The sequence below is a fragment of the Daphnia pulicaria genome, chromosome 7, assembly GCF_021234035.1.
Source record: "Daphnia pulicaria isolate SC F1-1A chromosome 7, SC_F0-13Bv2, whole genome shotgun sequence".
NCBI classification, from domain to species: domain Eukaryota; kingdom Metazoa; phylum Arthropoda; class Branchiopoda; order Diplostraca; family Daphniidae; genus Daphnia; species Daphnia pulicaria.
In genome coordinates this window covers 14,938,087-14,956,117 of record NC_060919.1, presented here as the reverse complement: position 1 = coordinate 14,956,117, position 18,031 = coordinate 14,938,087, and the positions used below count along the sequence as shown (strand labels likewise).

The window sequence follows — 18,031 nt, the reverse complement described above, 5'->3', positions numbered from 1 at the left end:
TGATGCGAGGGAAACCGCCTCCAAAAAGTTTCCAGTTATAGGTATCCGGCCCGCAGCACTACCCAAAATGTCAGCATCGTTCACGCCCGCCTTGACGAAAGAGGCAGCGCTTACCAGTTATTCAAGAGCAACAGCCACATCAGCTTCGCCCTATTCCCACTCGCAGAAAAAGGTCTTACGATACAACTCATTTTCGACAATGGGAATATTTTCAAACGAAGCATAAACCAATCTAGAAAATAAGCCTTAAAAAAAACAATTAATATTAGTTAATCAAACATAGGAAAAGTTATCATACGTCTTTCATTGTTAAGTTGTCATACTTCTTTCATTTCCTGTGCGTTTTCGTCTTTGTTTTTAGAGACAGGATCAAGAAGACACCATTGCTTATTTTGTGCTTGAAAACACCTCACGCACCTTCTGCTAACGACGAAGACGAATCGTAGCTGGCGTCGCTTACCTCATCGACTACCTTCCAGGTAATTAAGTTATAATCAGGTAATAATCTGCATTCTCTTCGATGTCAGTCGTGACCTGGAGATTCTAGAGTCTAAAAAGAGAAAAAGGAATTTTATTAAAATATCCAGAAAAGTTATTATATTTTCTTTAACAAATAGTTGCTAATGTCTTACTTGGTCTTACTCAATAATCTTGCTGTTCACGTTGTAAGAAACTAGCTGTCGAACATGTTGAATGAGGATTTCAAAATCTCAACTTTCTTTGCTGTTGAACCTGGAACTGCAATCTATGCCAATGTAGACCAGAAATAGGAATTCTTATGATTTCAGACAAACATTTTGTCTAGCAGTGTGTTTGTGTTGTTTCACAATAAGTGTTTCTGTCACTGAATGTTGGGTGAGTTTGAACACTACATTAAGTACTTGTTTTGTCGCTAGATTCTTCCAGAGCAAAGGTGACTTCAATAGTCACACTGTACTAGAAAAAACTTGCCTTTGTGACATTGGTGCTGGGGTGATCTTGACTTTGACACAGCACAAAATTGGCGGCTTCTTATCACACCAGTAATCCATGTTGTTACAACATATTCCACACATATTTTGAAAGTTTCACTACTACTACTTGTGGCATTGTGATGATTACTCAAAAATTCACTAATTAAAAATCTATCTGCTTCCAACAGGCCATCAACAAGACAAATTTACAAAGTGTTTCTAGCAGACAGTTCAAAGTTACCTTGTTGCCAGATTTCTTAGCATCCGGATTTCGGATTTTTAATTTTCTGGTTGTGAAGGATAATCTGGGAAATCTATGTTCAAACCTTAATTTATTATTAGTGGGTGGGATCAAGCTTAGACATAAAATCCAATCGTATCCTTTCGGCATACATGTTACATGAGAAGAGTGAATTAGACAAGAAGTATTATTTTCGCGTTAAGCTTCACGATTCATTTTAAGTTTAGGAAATTCGATGAAAAAAAACAGAAAATCCATTCCTAATTCTAAGACCCATTCTAAAACACCATTAAGGACACTTAGCAATAAAATAAGCATACGAGGTTGTTTCTGCATACAAAGAATTTCATGAAGTAAGAACGATACATGACATGAATACATAAGAAATAAGAAACATTTACAGATGTTCACTGAATCTAAGATCTAATTGAAATCATAAAATTACTTTAATTCCACCAATCTCCTTCATCCACATATCCATCCGAAGAAGATTCCTCGCAAGATTCCTCGCAATCATAAAATTGATACCCATAATAATCATAGCCGTCTTCAGGTTCCGAGTCAGATTCTTCACCGTAAAAATCAAAGCGATCAAAGTTCTCAGTGGTGAACTCGATCGATATTTGCCAGTTGTTCATTTTAGCTTGCTTTACCCAATAATCAACATTACTCTCCTTTACTTGACGACACATATGTAACACAATCTTCTTAAGAGGGTTTAGGGCGTTCATGAAGACATCAATTCCTTTCTCGGTGACATTGTGGCATTCTTTAACTTCCAAATTTTCAAGATGATGGAACTTCTGAACTCGAGCGACCTCTTGTAGGACGTCGTCATTGAGCGTACAACAACCATCAATATATATGTCCGTAAGAGAAGGGGCAGACAACAACAAGACGAAGTGTTCGCGCGGAATACTGATAGGCCTTGAAAAACCCGCAAACAGGCTAAGCTTTTCAAGTTGCTTTAATACTAGAGACTCAATCTTGACCCATTCTTCATCGAGTTTTGCGGTGGAATAGCTCAAATTGTCGAAGAGGTCAAGGAGGTCCAGGTTCGGGCAAAGCTGTGCGATTACCTGAATATTGACATCACGCAAAAAAGCCAGAGAAAGTTTCTTCAGTGACGAATTTCCAAAGGCTTCTAAAATTGGAGTCACGCCGCCACCAAACGTGATATAGGAATCGACGCGTTCACATCCATTCAATTTCAGTTTGCGGAGTTTTTCAAGGGATAACAAACTTAGCAAATCACTATCGGTCAGTCCTCGGACGATATGGATTTCTACCTCAATCACAAAGGGACACAGAGACAAAACTAATCCCAAAGTTTTAAGGATGTAGTCGCAACGAGAAGCGATTTTCAAATTCATAAGGGAATACTTTGGAATCTCCAGGGATCGATTCAAGAAATCTTCTGTGTGAATTTCCGCCAAGACTTGTACAGTAGCCATATCCCAGACTTTAAGACTACGGAAAGTTTCCAATCCCAATTGGATTCCTGCATTGGTAATTTGAGTACCAGACGAATCCAATTTAAGAAGAGACTTGTGCAGTCCCAATTTTTCATCTTCCCTTCCTAGATTATGCGCAGTACTAACACACAGCCCTTTAACTCCAATATCTGAAATATTTCTGCAATCCGTTAATTCCAATTCTCTACAACAGAAAACAGATATTGATGTACTTAACCAAATCTAGCATCCAACAAACTTGTTTAGGCCTACCTCAAATTTGTGCAATAAGTTCCTATTACTTCTAAGCTGCTGTCCCCAGCTTCAGAATATGATATGTCCAGAACTTGTAATTTAACATACATAGGAATAACCGAAGTCAAGAATTTGTCATTACTGAGAGATGACCAGCTGAGAGATAGGTTTTGTAAGTACTAAAAAAAAAATTGTCAAGTGTTGGTCTTGGGTTAAAGAAATATAAAAAAACAAAATATAATATCTTACTACACATCTCAGTGAATTCAATTCAAAATGAATAGAACAATCATCTTCGAACCCTGAAAAATATCTGCTGCCTCTCAGATTCAAGGTACCTAGTTGTGGAGCTGCCAATAAATGAAGGAATTTTTTCAAACATCTTTTGGTTTGGAGAGCACCAATGATTTCCTCCAAGAACTTTGAAGCTAATAAATAAATTTTGAAATTAAAAAATTGTTAGTAACAACTTTAATCGTAATACTTGGTTGGCAACTTACATAAATGATCAAAAGGACTTTGGCTTGTTTGGTTGCTAGTAGTGGTAGCAAAATCAGCCTTTGGTAGCTTCTCACACATCACAGCCATATTATTGATAACAAAGTCGAGACATGTTTGGGACAGCAATTTCACTCCAATCAATTGTGGCATATTGTGGATTTTTCATCAACTTCCTAATCAAATTTTAAGATTAGTAATTTGTCTTGTTAATTTTCATCAATATTGTTTACTCACATACAGAACAGCAGTTCAAGCTACAGCTGGAAAAGAAGGGTATTACAAAATGTTACAGTTGCGTTAACTCTCTTCTTCAGCACTAGGATGAAACTGAACCCTTTATCCAAGGGAAGGGGAAGAATAACTGAACGAGTGAACGACGTTGACATAATAGTCACGTCGAGATTTCTTCGTACTTAAGAACGTCGACCGTCGTCCAGTCCCAGAAAACTGAGGAAGGGTAGACAAAGTAAAATAGTAAGCACTAAGCAGGATACATTTGGAGGGCGACTATGGTTTACCGTGGCAAACGTAGCAATATGATTAAAAGTTAAACCCATTGGTTTCCAACGTAAATATGCATTAATCTGTTACCTGCGAAACAAGAATCTATTAATGAGGTAATATGTAAACGTCAAACTTAAACGAACTACATAATTTCTCCCTACAGATTAAATAAAGATCAAATGACTAACAAGGCCGTTTGAGACTTCTAACCTACAATTTCTATTCTAGTTTCCTAACCCTAAATTGAAATTCCTGACTTATTATGAGCACTTTCATCAGCTTTCGCATCACTGCACCCTATGCTCTGTATTCTGTACTAAACTCTACACGTACTGTACATCGCCAGACTGTGACGTTGCCGTTTCGAGACTTCGTTTTAAGAGATCGGAAGTTAGGTAATTATATTATTACCACAAAAATTGCTCACTTACTATGTTTGAACAATGTTTGAAAAAACATGATATTAACTGAAAACTTATTTTTGTAAAGACATTTAATGAAATTATGTTAATAATATTTAAATAGGGTGTGTTTGAAATCTTGCCAGATGTCTAACGGATGTTCTCCTCTATATATGATGAAGAAAACAGTAACATAAAATACTAAAGAGTATTACTTATCAAAAATGAAAAAAAGTAATGATTCACCTACGCCACCACCGGCTAATTTAACATCAATACCAGATCCCAAAAAGATTCTTGTAAAACCAGCCCCGGCTGCCAAACTAGTTCCTACTAAGAAAATGATTCCGGCTCCTCCCAGACCTAAAGTGGCTCCCGCTTCCCCCAAAACGGAACCTGTCGGCTCACCATCTGAAGACAAACCGGCAGCTCCGGTTAAACCGTCTGCGATAAAAGCAACATCTGAATCAGTTACTCCGGTCAGTCAGGGATCATCCTCTCCACAAAGTCAAAGAAGCCCTGCAACTTCCAAGAGTCTTTTTCCGGCCAGATCGAACGGACCGGCTCCAATTCCGCCAAAAACTGTACCGGTAGTTACCCCAAACTCTGCAGCCAGACCGGCAGTACCTCCAGTAATACCGATGACACCTGGATCAGTTCCTCCACAGAGTGGCCCTGCAACTTCCGCCAGTTCTCTTCCGGCCAAACGGACCCAAGCGGCACTGATACCACCAAAAATTGTACCGGCTGTTGTCCCAAACTCTGTAGCCAGACCAGCAGAGGCTTTAGGTAAACCGTCCACGGTACCTGAAATATCTTCGTCCAAGGCGACTTCCGCTGGGGCTCCAAAGCTTCCGGTCGCTAATGAACCACAATCAGATGGTCTTACTGGTGGCGGGAAAGAAGAACGGACACCTAAGCAGCCCAAAATATCTTCAAACAAGATTTCCTGGAAAAAGATATGCAGAAATACCCTATTGTTTTTCTTTTGTTGTTGTCTGCCGTAAAACCGCAACTAATGGATCTGTAGTATTGCAACGGAGGAGTGGTTAGACTGGAACTGGAAGGGAGATAGAAACTGGAAGAGGTTAAAAGAGAAGAGGAAAAGGTTCAGGAAGTTTGACATGGAAAAAAATTGGCCCGAAGAGGAAGAACAATTGAACTGAGAATGACTATATGACTTTTAATATGAATAACCTTACTTAATCAATAATGCATTCTGGATGCTATCAATAAACATTTTTTAAAATCTCTTACGAATATTATCGTGTTGACTCCTTATTTGCTCCATTGTTGAAAGCAACTAAATAATAAAAGACTTGTCTTCGAAAAGCTCGTCCCATCACCCTTAATGAAAATAGGAAACCATTACAAATTAAAGCAATTTTTTACAGGAACAGATAAGAATTACCGGAAATATTCAGGATTTGTAGATTCATTTGCTGCTCAATTTCGATTTCGAAGAAATTGTTAGCCTTTAGTTAGACCGTTCTCTTGTTGCTGGTTGTTGATGTGATGACATGCGTCTTTTAGGAGAAGCTGCAGCGTTTCCACATAGTCACTCACATTGAGTCTGAAAGTAAAACAAAATAAATCAGAAATTAAGAAGGGAAATTAGGAATTCCACTAAAATACATGGAAAATGATATTTTTATCAAAGTCGAAAAAGACCTAAAAATATTGTGGTAGTGCTATGGAAGATGAGGTTGGTTTTTTTTTTAAATATTTTATCCGTTATTACGCAAGTGGGTCAACAATTGAGTGAAAAAACAATCTCGATGAACTAAATTATTTTTTCTCCATTTAACCCTGGAACACATTGGCGAAAACTAGGCTACCAACCGACGATATACCACAGTGTCAGACATACACAAAAATCACTGGATCTCACGACTCAGTTGTCGTTCCTTCTTGAGTGAGAGTCCTTCAAGTGACATCTTGTTGCCTGATTTGGAACCGTCGTCAGTGTTGATACTTGATACCAACAAATATAGGCTGAAGATTGGAATTCCTCTAACAATAGGAAAATTATTTCTTTTAATTCAATTTCAACAACAAAATATTTGAAAAGTTTTCTTTAGTGGAAGCCCAATCCTTTCCATTTTTATTCTGAAATTTCTCGGTATGATTTGGTAATAATATTCTTCAGATCTCACAATTTCAACCAAATGAAATACAAGAGCAGAATTTCAAATTGATAGATTCAAGTTATGCTATTTTAAGACAAGTGTTAGTTAAGTTATCATCGTAAGGTCCACATTGACAGTTTTAAATTAAATGAACATCACGATGGAATTTCATTTTGAAAAATGAATTGAGTCAGTGCAGTTTACCGGGAATGTGGCAAGAGCAGGCCGATGGCAACTTGTAGATGTCGATGAAGATTCCCTTCTGGGGATCGCAAGGATCGAAGGAAAGCATCCGCTGGTAAACATATTTTTGCAGACATTTGCTGCCGAAACAAGGGGCCAAGGTGCGACAAGATGCACCAGGGAACAAACAAGTTTCGACGCGTTGAGTCTGGGTGTATCCGGGCCAGGCGTTTTCTTGGACGATGACCCGCCATTCTCCATCGACATTCACTGCTCGGAGTGGGCGAGCATAAACAACGTCGCTAGGGCAGATGTATCCCTCGTCACCAGACCAGTGGCCCTTCTCGAAGAATTTCCCTTTGTAGTTGGAGTAGTCGAAGTGCGCCTCAGCCAAAGAGGTCAGTCCATCGACCAAATTATCGGCCGACTGATCGGCAACATCGGCGTATTTCTTCAGCACCAACGAGTCGTAATCGATGGCGTACTGAGTCGAAATAAATAAGACAAAAGTAAATAAAACAGTTTGAGAAGTGAATCAAAGTGAGAATTAAACTTACCTTGACTTCTTTCTCTGGGTATTCGGTGTCTTTCAGACAAAAAGTTTCAGTGCCGGTTTTGGCGCAGGTTGGTGCCTTTCGCGGGTTGCAGTAATTGTTGTACTTCTGGCCATAAGCTGCTGGATAGGCTGGTTTGGGATATTGTTGGGGCTCAGCAGCTGCCTCCGGATCGGCAAACACTCCAGCAAGTAAGATGGCACTGATGCATAACTGTAAATAAAAATGGTGAAATTAGGATGACGTTAAAGAGGTTGATCAATATTCGATTACAGAATAAATGAATCACAAATGATTTTGTTTGCGATAAAACTATTACTTACTAAAACAGTTTTCATTTCGATTGTGCTTTTCGTGAATGCAACTGTTTGAATTAAAAAGCTGTATACTGTTGATTGTCAGTTGCAAACTGATGCAGATTAGTCAAAGGACGAGGGTTTTTTATACGTCTCCACCAATTCAGTGAAAAATGCCCTCAATTGCATTCAGACGGTCGAGTTTACTTAATTTCAGTTTCACTCGTGGTAAACCTATTCTCACCTGAACGAACTCACTTTCCTTTATGTTTCCAATGGAAGCTGCAACTGTCACTCAATTACCACAACAACTCTACAAACTACAACTAGTTGATTTCGCCTCAAAGTTATTACCACACTAAATAATTTGAATTACTCCATCAGAATTGCATAACGGAACATTAAAATTGGTTTAGGTAAATTGCGGTTCACCTACCTACGGCGCGTAAATAGAGAGGGTCAACCAATCAGAATGGAAAGGGTGCAACATACGCAGCAATGAAGACACAATTTGTATAAAAAGTTTGCCTGGTGTGTTTTTTTAATCAGTCGTGTTCAAAGCAGATAACTGAAACAAATAAAATATTTAACACTGGCTAACAGAATGTCCACCACATTGACTGTAAGTTGTTTGGTTTTGTTTCTGATTGTTTTTAATCGAGAAATATTATTCGGATGTTAATGTTTTCTGTAAAATAACGCCTACGAGTGATGAATCTTTTTTAAAACCCAGATTATTGCTTCGCTGATGGTGATTGGCGTTTTCTCCGATCCTGAGCCCAGCCACTATAAAGCTCCTCCTCCCTACGGTGCCCAGCCCAAGTACGTCGAGATTCCGCACTGCGCCAAAAACACGACCAAGTCCTGGTGCCTGGAAGACTCTGAATATCCCCAACACGAAGTGCAACAAGCCCTGGACCAACACTACCAAGCCGTCGTGGCTTTCTACAAGGACAAACTGGCCAACACTGAGAATTCAGTCGACGAACTGGACAAGTCGAACGACGAGGTTTACCTTTGCCCGAGTTCCACCGATTACGTCCGTCCTTTCCGGGCCATCAACGTCGACGGCCAGTGGCGCACCATCGTCAACGGCGTCGAATCTTACGGCATCAAGTACACGCAAACTGCTCGAATTGAAGAATGCGACGTGGTCGTGGGCACCACCTGCCCCTTGGTCCCGTCCTGCTACGAGTCCAAATGCGTCCAGAAAAATATTTTCCATCGCTTCTTGGTCTACAACCCACAAGACTACACCTTCCCTTTCGCCATTGAAAAATTCAAGTTGCCCGGATCGTGCGGATGCGTTGTCGGAGCTTTTCACCTTTAAAGTTTAAATTATGACTACATAAATAACACAATAAATAATATGGATTTTTGCTACATAATTTCGACTCCAAATAAATTTTTTATGACCTTTGTAAATCAAGTTTCTCTTGTCGGGCATGCAAGGTTATATGGTAAAGATTTGAATCGAAATTATATTTAAAGCGAAAATTCAAACATAGGGATTTTTTTTGTGATTATCAGAATCGTCTTACAATGAGAAGAGATTCTCGTTTCGCATTTAACGTGTGCACTACCACTAAAATCAACAGGGGTGATGCAACTCGATTAAAAAGAAATGTTCATACCTTTGTGCAAAATTTTCGACGATTACTTCTCGGTCGAACGGTTGTCCGCGTGGAGAATTTTCATCAAATATTCAAATCAAGATGCGGTTGTAATAAAATTTCCACAACACTGTTCCTAAAAAGGCAACGAAAAAAGGATAAATATGTTTCACTTATAATGGGAATTCCAAGTAAAATATAGATATTTACTCCAGTATAAGTGAATGCTGATTAACGCTTCGTTTTGATGGCGTAGCAATATCAGGGGTGTAAATATCTGGAACATTCCTTTTCACTGTTGACTTGCTAGTTTTGTTGATGTTTCTCCTTTTCTTTTGGGATAATCTTTAATAAGATGAAAAATTTAGTTAATGTCAAGTTTCAGTAGTGACTAGTGATGGTGTACCCTGCTTGGGAGTTTGGTCCCCTTCATCAGACTCTGGCTAATCGCTGGATTCACCATCTAAAGTAGAAGCTACTTCAACAGCCACACCGTTGTTGAGAAGCCTGGACTTCCAGTTTTTTGCATATTGTGGCATTTTTAGCAAAGGGATTGTGTGACATGGTGTTACATTGGACAGGCAAAGGTCCACAAGGAAAAATTTACCTGTATAGTCTCTCTTTCAGTATGGAAAGATTGTGAAAATCCAATGCAGGCGAAAGAACCATGGCTCTTTTATGGTGAAGATGCAATTTGAGAATCCAAGACTTCTTCAAACATTTCTTTAATGTAACAGCTTGGTTTCAACCACGTGAAAGTGGATGGGGCACTAGTGAATGACACTAGAGTAGTTTTACGTTTGCTCTTTCGCGAAACTAAAGAAATCTCAAGTACCCGAAATTTTGTGGCAAATGCTTACTACACTGGTAGCAATTCTAAGTTTAATCTTTCGACTACAATTGATGAACTTCTTCATAATTAATAAAGTTTGTAACGATGAAATAAAAGCACAACCAACACTTCGAATCGACGGCCACTGAAACGTGAATTGTAGAGGCCGGAAGCTCGGTCAGCAGACGAACTTGTATCAGAATGGAACCGGTGTTGCCAATTCTGCTTGTTGCTAATAAAATGTTTCAAACACTGATTTGATTTTTTTAAAGCAGTTTAATCTGGTTAAATGGTTAAATCTATAACTATGGTTGAATACAATTTTAAGTCAAATATGATGCATATGAAAATATGATATTGTCGATCGAATGTAATTATTTAATGTTGCCATGAAATAAAATAAACATCCAGGCTTGCAAGTTGCTACAAAGACAAGCCTAAAAGTAAACGAAAAACAAGGCTGTTATTACTCATAGTCCCTTGCAGCTTCGCGGTATATTTTTACCCGAAATTGGCGTCCTATTTGAAAGCGATACTTTCATCTTCACTTGTACCAAGCAAACTATTACTCCGCCCATCTCCGTTCATGTTATTCCGAGATGCTCCCTTTTTGCTCGTTGATTAAATGAACAGTAAAACAGCTTCCAAATGTCACCAACTTCATGTCAATCAGTTCTGTCCAAGAAATCTAATCTCGAAGGACATTCAAGAAATCCAATTAAGTCATTCAGAATTTCATTTCAATCTTTTTTATTTCAAAATTGCGTTAAAATACGGTATTATACATTATACAACATATAAAATTCAATTGATCAATTATTATTATTTTAACTTAAATGGTCGTCAAGGGGGACGGGAAAAAGAGAATTACTGACCTAAACATTATCTTTTAAAAATTCCTGCTACAAACTAACATCATGTCCCGCTTCAAAAAATGTTTAATTTTTCCCTCTCGATTTTAATTTAAACGACACGTCGTTAGTTTAACCAATATTCGAAAATGCAAATCAAACCAACGACACAATGGGGGATATAAATTTTCACCATTCAAAATCACGAGTGATCAATTGATAGCAGTTTTTCAAGTTGTATGAGGACAACAAAGACTAAAAGAGTGGGCAGGTAAAAATTTTTGTTTTCTCTCCTTTGGTGGTTTAATTAATTTATTAAATTAAAAAGTTGTGTGGGCGAAATCGATCATGTGGACATCGACAGCAGTTGTTGTCCGGCTTGCTGCTGCTGGCAGCATTGTTCCTTGTCCTCATCCATCACTCCGATGGCGGTTTGATCTGCTTGTCCGGCAAATGCTGATGTCGATGCTGCTGATGATCCTCTTGCAATTTGAATTTTTTAGCATTGCGCTGGACGTCCATTGCGCGTTTTGTTATCGATCCCGGTGGTGGTGGTCGCTGATCAAGAAATTCCTCGTTTCACCCAACCGCATTCCAACATCCGCCAACTTATAAAAACAACAACAACATTTTTCCGTTATAAGTACAGTAGATTTCGCTTCAAATAATTCAAGCAGACAGAAATGTGTCCATTAGTCACGGACCAGAGTTTTCCAGTGAAAGTTTTCGACATCTTGCCAGCAATAACCAAACAATTCCACTACCACCACAATATCTGTGCCATTCGATATTCCCAATTGTTGTTGCTGTCATGATGCCAACAATTTCGCCTGCGCCAAAATTCGCACACAAAACTCAACACACTCGTTTCCATCCCGCACCAAAAATTTTACGTAATCCTTCACCTTAAACGGAAACATTTAGAAATGGCGATCAGTTCAATACGAGGGTGTCTGACGTCATAGCGAGAAATAACTATCGTTGCTCGTGCAGATCCCTCACTTTTAACTTTCGGCTAGAAAAAATGAACGCATTCACGGCGGTCTGATTAAACAGACAATTAACATAAGCTGCGTATTACGACGAGTGTACATGTCCCTGCCGGAAAGGTTTTTCCTCCATTGATGCCCAAAGGCGTAATACATTTCCGCTCCATCAGTTTATTTCTCATCGTAGAGAAAAAAGAAAGGGAATTCCCCATCACACTCTCACCATTACATGTTTCATACCATACCCGGAGGAGCACTAGTAAATAGTTCCGTCCCGCGTGTGTAATCAACATTTTGGCGTCTCCTCCGTGTGTGATGGAGCGCAAATTCTGCGCAATATGCCGGAAAAAAGAAAAACTGATGACAACAAATGGCGAATCGTACACCTGAGTAAATTTTTTCGCTATAATTTGATTCTTGTGTCTGGATTTTTACAAGACATTGTAGGGACAAAAGATAAATGTTGTTTTTGGACTTTAAAGTTAATTTTAAGAATGTTCACTTGTGATAGCAATTGATTTGTTTAAAGAGCTGTTATGATTAACGTGCGAAGAACCGAACGCCGTTGAACCTATTATCTTTCGTAAATTTGTGGAAATGATTCATTCACACTTTAAGTCATTTCGTCGTCACTCTCCATTTCATGCCACCTCAATATTTATGTTCTAAGGATTCTCTTATTCAGTTGACATGGTGTCATTGTTAAATCACACCCAACATTTTTACTTGAACATTCCAACCATTTTTAGCATGAGTCGGAATAAAAAGTAAAATACGTGGTTTGATCAACAAGACTTAATATCGCTAATGAAACATTAATTTATGGGACTCTAAATTGTAAATCTCATCTGACTAGTAGCTAACGAATCTTCTAAGCAATCAACCCCTGTAGATTAAACGTTACTTTACATATTGTGAAAGAACCGACGTGTCACGCTACACAACACGCTGATGTATGCTGTTCATTAAAAATATTAACATTATCCATTAAAAAACCTCCCCAACCCCAAGTAACAACTAACAATTGATTTTATTAAGGGTGCGCTTCAACAAAAGGCTTCTGATAGCCCAAGAACCCCGTAAAAGTTTACCTTTATTCGATTTTTAGGATTTTTATATTGCAATCTAATTATTCAAAAACACCTTCCGTGAGTTGAAGTGGGTTTATTTGAAATACCCGTTCCAACATTATCAGTAACACCATGACGAGAAACCGTCAGTCACACACTTTTTCGATCAGTATTAATCGCGCAAATATTTCTTGATGTGCCGTTATTTGTTAAAGAGCCGTTATTTCTGAAACACAAAAAAATAATCTGTGCATTTCAATCAATGAACTGTGCACTTACTTTAGAAAGCTGCTAGATAAACCACGATAATAAATTTTAACTAGAATTCTGTACATACCACGTAATGCTGAATGAGCCATGCAGGCACCAACTGCATCACTCAAGTAAGAGTGTATTTAAAATTTTGTTTTCATTTATTTTAAATAGTAGTAAATAGAATTAGTAACTTCTTGTTCATGTTTTAGTTCAGGCTTGCAGCCTAATGCATTCCAGCATTCTTTTAATCGCTAATCATTACTGAATTAATGTATAGTGAAGAACCTCAGACATGATCAGTCCGAACATCCTATTTCGTCTGATGTAACAAAAGAAATGTACGAACCTTATATTATGACATATTATAAAATTCGATGGTCAAACACAAGTAGAACGAATTGTTAGCACGATAAGAAAAATTAATCTAGCGGTAAAGTAGTTACATAATCCCGACGCAGAATGTACGTCTTCACATTACTCGTTTAGAAAATATTTAACGTGTTGTATGACATTTGAAAAATTGACGCTTTAATTGTTTTGCTGTACTATTGGCGAATATTTACGTGACGTGAAAACAAAATAGTCGTCGTCTACGTCTAGTCCACAACTTTGACGGGTTAGCGGACTCACTTGAGAATAGAACAAAAATGTATTACCGCTCGTGTGTAACTTTCTGAAATACATCAAAAGTCGAATGTACATAAGTTCCCCTCCCCCCCTATAGTGAAAGTTCTTATAGACGTGGTCGTTGCGGGATGCGCAAATATATTCACCAAGGGGTTTTCACACAGAGTGAAAACGAACCCCCGTTTTGTCGCTGCGGGGGGTATATATACCCAGCAGACTATACGGCGGGATAAATATTTAAATAACGGATAGTCTCTGCCAGCTACTGCTCAAAGTCTGGGTCACGAACTGTGCGGGATAGGAAGTCACGATGTTCTCTGCTGTTGCCAACCGGATTTCTTCATTCTTTTTTATTTTCTAGCGGAGCAGCAGACAAGATGGGAACGAGTTTTCTTTGACGTGTCGGACGTCATGCACGATATCACACGAAAATGGTGTACAGTCGGGAAACCCAAATTCAACCAATAGAAAAACAAGTGGAGCGACGGGCCGAGACTGACCCAACCGAGTGGCTCACGGCGACTGAGGTGAACTTGAGACTCGGGACGTGAAATAATAAGACCCGTCAGGCGATTAGGTTTCCTTTCACGAGCGAAAAACGCACAAGAGAATAACCCTAGAAGGAACACTCACGCGGGAGTTGTTATTACGCTCATATTTTTGGGCCCGACTCTATACATTGCTGATGTGCACTAGACAGACTCGACGGAATTGCGTGTAAGATCGGTTGAGGGTTTTTTTTTCGTTCAGTCCCGCGTCATTGCTCAGAAGAAGGACGGAGGGGGGGGGGGGGGCCTTGTTCGAGAGTCACCTGAAACATTTTTACCGGGCGAATAACAGTCGAGCGCATTGACGTCACATCACGTGTGTACAATTCTTACAGCTTTCTTATTATTAAATCTGCGCATTTTAAAAAAAAAGAATCACGATCGTGACAACAGCCGGTCTGTTATTTCCCACACACAACTATGTTATGAGAATTGCTGGGACAAGGTGATTTGTGTTAACGATTTGTTATCCTTGTGTTGACCACACCAGCAGGTCCTCGGTGGAAACGTGAGTAGCCCTTAAATGAGTAACGGACGTCGTTAAAATAAAATTCGTTCGGAATAACATTGGACACGCTGGCCCAGCAGCAGCTGGACTCGTTAGATTACGTAATTCGATCGATTTATATGGAATCTGTCGACCAGGGGGGAAAACACAATTTCAAATTTATTTTATTGACGACTGTCCGTTTGTGTGGAAGCCGCCATGTCTGATGTTCACTGGGCCTGGACGATGTGGCGAAATGTTTACACATAACGGGCGACGCCCTTCCGTTACAATCTAAACATAGATGCCCCTCCATCATTCCTTTTTTTCCTTTTTTTCTACTGTATGAGTGTTTCAACACTTCAAATTCAAACAAAACAAATTCAAGAATTTGTTGATAGATAGAAGCCCCCCTCCGTATAGGGGAGTTTCACTGCCGGCCTGGAGCACCCCTCATAAAATTTCCGTCCGTATTGATCCGGGCCGGTGTCAACCAATCGGAGAAGAGCTGTACAACGGTAGAGCCGGGGCCAACAGCTACTTGTATGTGCAGTGAAACGATGGCACAGTCAAGAGAGTGGGGATTCCCGTTTGGGTTTTCTCTTAGCCAAAAACTATCGTCCTCCCACCCAAATCGACTGAACTTTGTGCCAACAACGTCCGCTTAAGTCATTTAAATAACTGCACTAAATAAGCTGACGTAATATACGAAACAAAATCAAATGCCCTCCCTCAACAGTCTGAACACAGTTGACTACTTCACTTGCCAAAAAAAGAAAGATGGACGATGCCTAAAAAGTAAAAACTATTCCAACTAATAAAAAGTTGAAGTCCGTCAGCTGTTTGCTGATGATGACGGACCTCCCAGGGTTTCGACCGACGACAAAGTCGGAATTGGAAAACAACAAAAAAACATGGCCAACGAACGACGAGTGAGTGGAATAACAAAGAGAGAGACTTACCTTATTGTGCAGAAATTGGTTTTTCGGGATAGAACCAGCCAGCGTCGTTCGTTCACTGTCCAGAAGAAAGAAAAAAAGAAATTCCGTTGTCTGATATTTGTTTTGGGTCTTTTTGGCTGGAAGAACTTTGATCGAGTTGAGCTGCAGCACTGGTGAAAGAAGAAGATGGGCCACCACCACACACAAACAAAGAAAGTCTTTTAACAGCAGAGCCCGTGTGGCTTAGAATGGCAATGTTGTCTTTGTCTGTCGGTCTGCTGCTGGGGGGTAGTGGCGAGTTTTACACACAGCTGCGGGAAAAAATGGGGGAGCTCGGCACGAAACGTGTTGACTCGGAGACGAGCAGTCGCTCTGTGAGCCGAGCCCAGCAACTAACGCAGCGAGTATAGTCCCCCACCTCTTCTTCCTCCTTCCTCCCCCTCCCCTTTGGTGTATGGGGTCCTTTAAGTTGGCACGTCGATTCGGATCCTCGAGTCACGTGACCCGTTCCTATTGGCTTGGCCCTTTCTCTTTCCGTACGCATTCACAAAACAAAGTTATAGGTGGAGGTAGTAGCCCGGGAAGATAAGCAAACGTCTCTTTTCTTTTCTTTTTTTTTGATGAACGCGGGAGACGAATTTCTCCAATGAACTTCATCGGCACGGTCTTAGTTTCTAGAGAAATGGAAGAATTGGAATTGGATTTCGTGTAAATAACGTTGTGTAAACGACGAATCTCGTGACTTGTTACCAATCGTCGTTCGAGTTATTCCATGATTAAGTCCGAAGATTATTTTTGAACACTAAGGATCTGTTACCCTAGGTCCCGCTTCAAGGTACCCAACTCATACCATTTGAAACGGAGCGGACAACAAAACAAGACATTATCAAGCGGTCAGAAATTTTACATTTCTTGCTCAAGATAATGACTCGGTTTGAAACCAGGGAAACGGTTTGAAATCAAAACAACCTGATGTCCGAATCAGATTATCAATTCTCTATTGAAGGCGCAAAGTAATGACATTGAGAACGTATCTACAACGATAGAACTCATCTTAATATTACGTAACCTTCGAAAATGTACAAACATAAAATGTGGTAAATCTTGAGATGTAAAATGTTCACTTTTACATTTTTTAAGCCAACATAATATTCACTGAAATATTCATAGAAGTCGACAAATTATAGATTTATAGGGCACTCAACAGAATTTAAAATACCGAAACTGTCACATCTCTCCCATTGGAGAATCATTTCAAATAGACTGCAATGTTTTATTTAATTTAATAAAACTGCCTTTCTCTGAGAAATAACATTTAGTTTCCTTCATCATTCTCGAATCATTTTTTTTTTGAATAATTTCGGCAGTTTTATTTTTTTTTTTTCGCATTCCTCTTTGCACAGAAACCCCACCCACTCTGGTCCACCTCCTCCCTCTTTGGTGTACGGGGTCCTTTACCTTTGGCCGTGGATCACAAAATTCACATCGATTCGGATCATCGAGTCACGTGACCCGTTCCTATTGGCTTGGCCCTTTCTCTACGTACGCTTTCACAAAATAAAGTTAAACGTGGTTGTAGTAGCCCGGGAGGATACGCGAACGTCTATTTTCTTTACTTTTTGTTATTAGATGAACGCGGGAAACGAATTTCTCAAATGAACTTCATCGGAACTGTCCTAGTTACTTGATAAATGGAAAATTTGAATTAATATTCGTGTAAATCGCGTAGTTAATACGAAGAGTCTCGTGAAACGTTATATCACTCAGCGTTCGAGAATTATTCCTTATTATTACCCGAAGTTTACTTTATTTCCGATCAAGGAGATGTTCCCCTGAGATTGATTCGCCGACTCCAAACACATGGAATCGTAAGATGGTGCATCATAGAGAAAAAACGATCATCTAAGGATTTAATTCAATGATTCTCGTTGATTTCATCTACCTCAACTTTATCTATGGGCCCAGGGGAACTCAATAAATAACTGGTGACCGAACCAGAATATCAACTAATTATCGCGTGCATTAACCAGTTACGTTAAGGGCGGGTCAGTAACGATATTACACATCGTTATGTTACATCACCTAAGAAAATTACACTTAGCAGCTGTGGTAAAACTCAAGACGTAAAGTGTTCACTCATACATTTGTTAGGCCGACATAAAATTCGCTGAAATATTCATGAAAGTTGACAAATTATAGGGCACTAAAAAGAATTTAAATACCGAAACCGTCATACATCTCTCCCATTGGAGAAATAACAGACGATACAATTTCATTCCATTAAGACTTATAACATTTAATACAATTAAATAAAATTGCTGTTTTCTCTGAGAAAATAATATTAAGA

The 18,031-nt window shown here is 39.2% G+C and overlaps 3 protein-coding genes and 2 long non-coding RNA genes across 7 annotated transcripts; 1 reads left to right on the top strand and 4 right to left on the bottom strand.

Annotated features, from left to right (window-relative positions):
- Positions 1-1,266: 1,266 nt before the first annotated feature.
- Positions 1,267-3,732, bottom strand: LOC124350600 (F-box/LRR-repeat protein 2-like). Its single transcript, XM_046801378.1, has 5 exons — positions 3,639-3,732; positions 3,404-3,577; positions 3,153-3,331; positions 2,922-3,082; positions 1,267-2,853 (listed from the first exon to the last, which is right to left on the bottom strand). The coding sequence occupies exons 2-5, from the start codon at positions 3,552-3,554 to the stop codon at positions 1,641-1,643; spliced, it is 1,704 nt and encodes a 567-aa protein (XP_046657334.1). The 5' UTR covers positions 3,555-3,577; positions 3,639-3,732; the 3' UTR covers positions 1,267-1,640.
- Positions 3,733-3,807: 75 nt separating this feature from the next.
- On the bottom strand, positions 3,808-4,219 carry LOC124350929. The gene is made up of 3 exons (XR_006921290.1): positions 4,146-4,219; positions 3,923-3,995; positions 3,808-3,851 (listed from the first exon to the last, which is right to left on the bottom strand). It is a non-coding gene; the product is annotated as an uncharacterized LOC124350929 (long non-coding RNA).
- A 314-nt stretch (positions 4,220-4,533) lies between these two features.
- On the top strand, positions 4,534-5,316 carry LOC124348771 (vegetative cell wall protein gp1-like). The gene has a single exon (XM_046799045.1). It carries the CDS (start codon positions 4,534-4,536, stop codon positions 5,314-5,316), a length of 783 nt encoding a protein of 260 aa, XP_046655001.1.
- Positions 5,317-5,472: 156 nt separating this feature from the next.
- Positions 5,473-9,228, bottom strand: LOC124350726 (neurotrophin 1-like). Of its 3 annotated transcripts, XR_006921099.1 has the most exons (6): positions 9,106-9,228; positions 8,487-8,795; positions 7,179-7,388; positions 6,152-7,105; positions 5,721-5,882; positions 5,473-5,656 (listed from the first exon to the last, which is right to left on the bottom strand). XR_006921099.1 is itself a non-coding variant. In XM_046801546.1 (4 exons), the coding sequence occupies exons 2-4, from the start codon at positions 8,694-8,696 to the stop codon at positions 6,629-6,631; spliced, it is 897 nt and encodes a 298-aa protein (XP_046657502.1). In that variant the 5' UTR covers positions 8,697-8,795; positions 9,106-9,228; the 3' UTR covers positions 6,033-6,628. The 3 variants fall into 3 exon arrangements, 2 of the variants coding, with proteins under 2 accessions (XP_046657502.1, XP_046657503.1); XM_046801546.1 differs by lacking the exons at positions 5,473-5,656; positions 5,721-5,882 and having other exon boundaries at positions 6,033-7,105; XM_046801547.1 differs by lacking the exons at positions 5,473-5,656; positions 5,721-5,882; positions 8,487-8,795; positions 9,106-9,228 and adding an exon at positions 7,499-7,598 and having other exon boundaries at positions 6,033-7,105.
- Positions 9,229-11,051: 1,823 nt separating this feature from the next.
- Positions 11,052-16,437, bottom strand: LOC124350883. The gene is made up of 2 exons (XR_006921238.1): positions 15,706-16,437; positions 11,052-11,375 (listed from the first exon to the last, which is right to left on the bottom strand). It is a non-coding gene; the product is annotated as an uncharacterized LOC124350883 (long non-coding RNA).
- Positions 16,438-18,031: the final 1,594 nt, after the last annotated feature.

Coding starts and splice junctions, on each gene's coding strand:
- LOC124348771 (XM_046799045.1), top strand. CDS start 4,534: ATGAAAAAAAGTAATGATTCACCTACGCCACCACCGGCTAATTTAACA.
- LOC124350600 (XM_046801378.1), bottom strand. CDS start 3,554: ATGCCACAATTGATTGGAGTGAAATTGCTGTCCCAAACATGTCTCGAC. Junction 3,083..3,152: donor TGAATTCACTGAGATGTGTA/GTAAGATATTAT, acceptor TTTTTTTTTTAG/TACTTACAAAACCTATCTCT. Junction 2,854..2,921: donor ACTTATTGCACAAATTTGAG/GTAGGCCTAAAC, acceptor TTTCTGTTGTAG/AGAATTGGAATTAACGGATT.
- LOC124350726 (XM_046801546.1), bottom strand. CDS start 8,696: ATGGAAAATATTTTTCTGGACGCATTTGGACTCGTAGCAGGACGGGAC. Junction 7,389..8,486: donor TCGGTGGAACTCGGGCAAAG/GTAAACCTCGTC, acceptor TTTTATTTACAG/TTATGCATCAGTGCCATCTT. Junction 7,106..7,178: donor ACCCAGAGAAAGAAGTCAAG/GTAAGTTTAATT, acceptor ATTTCGACTCAG/TACGCCATCGATTACGACTC.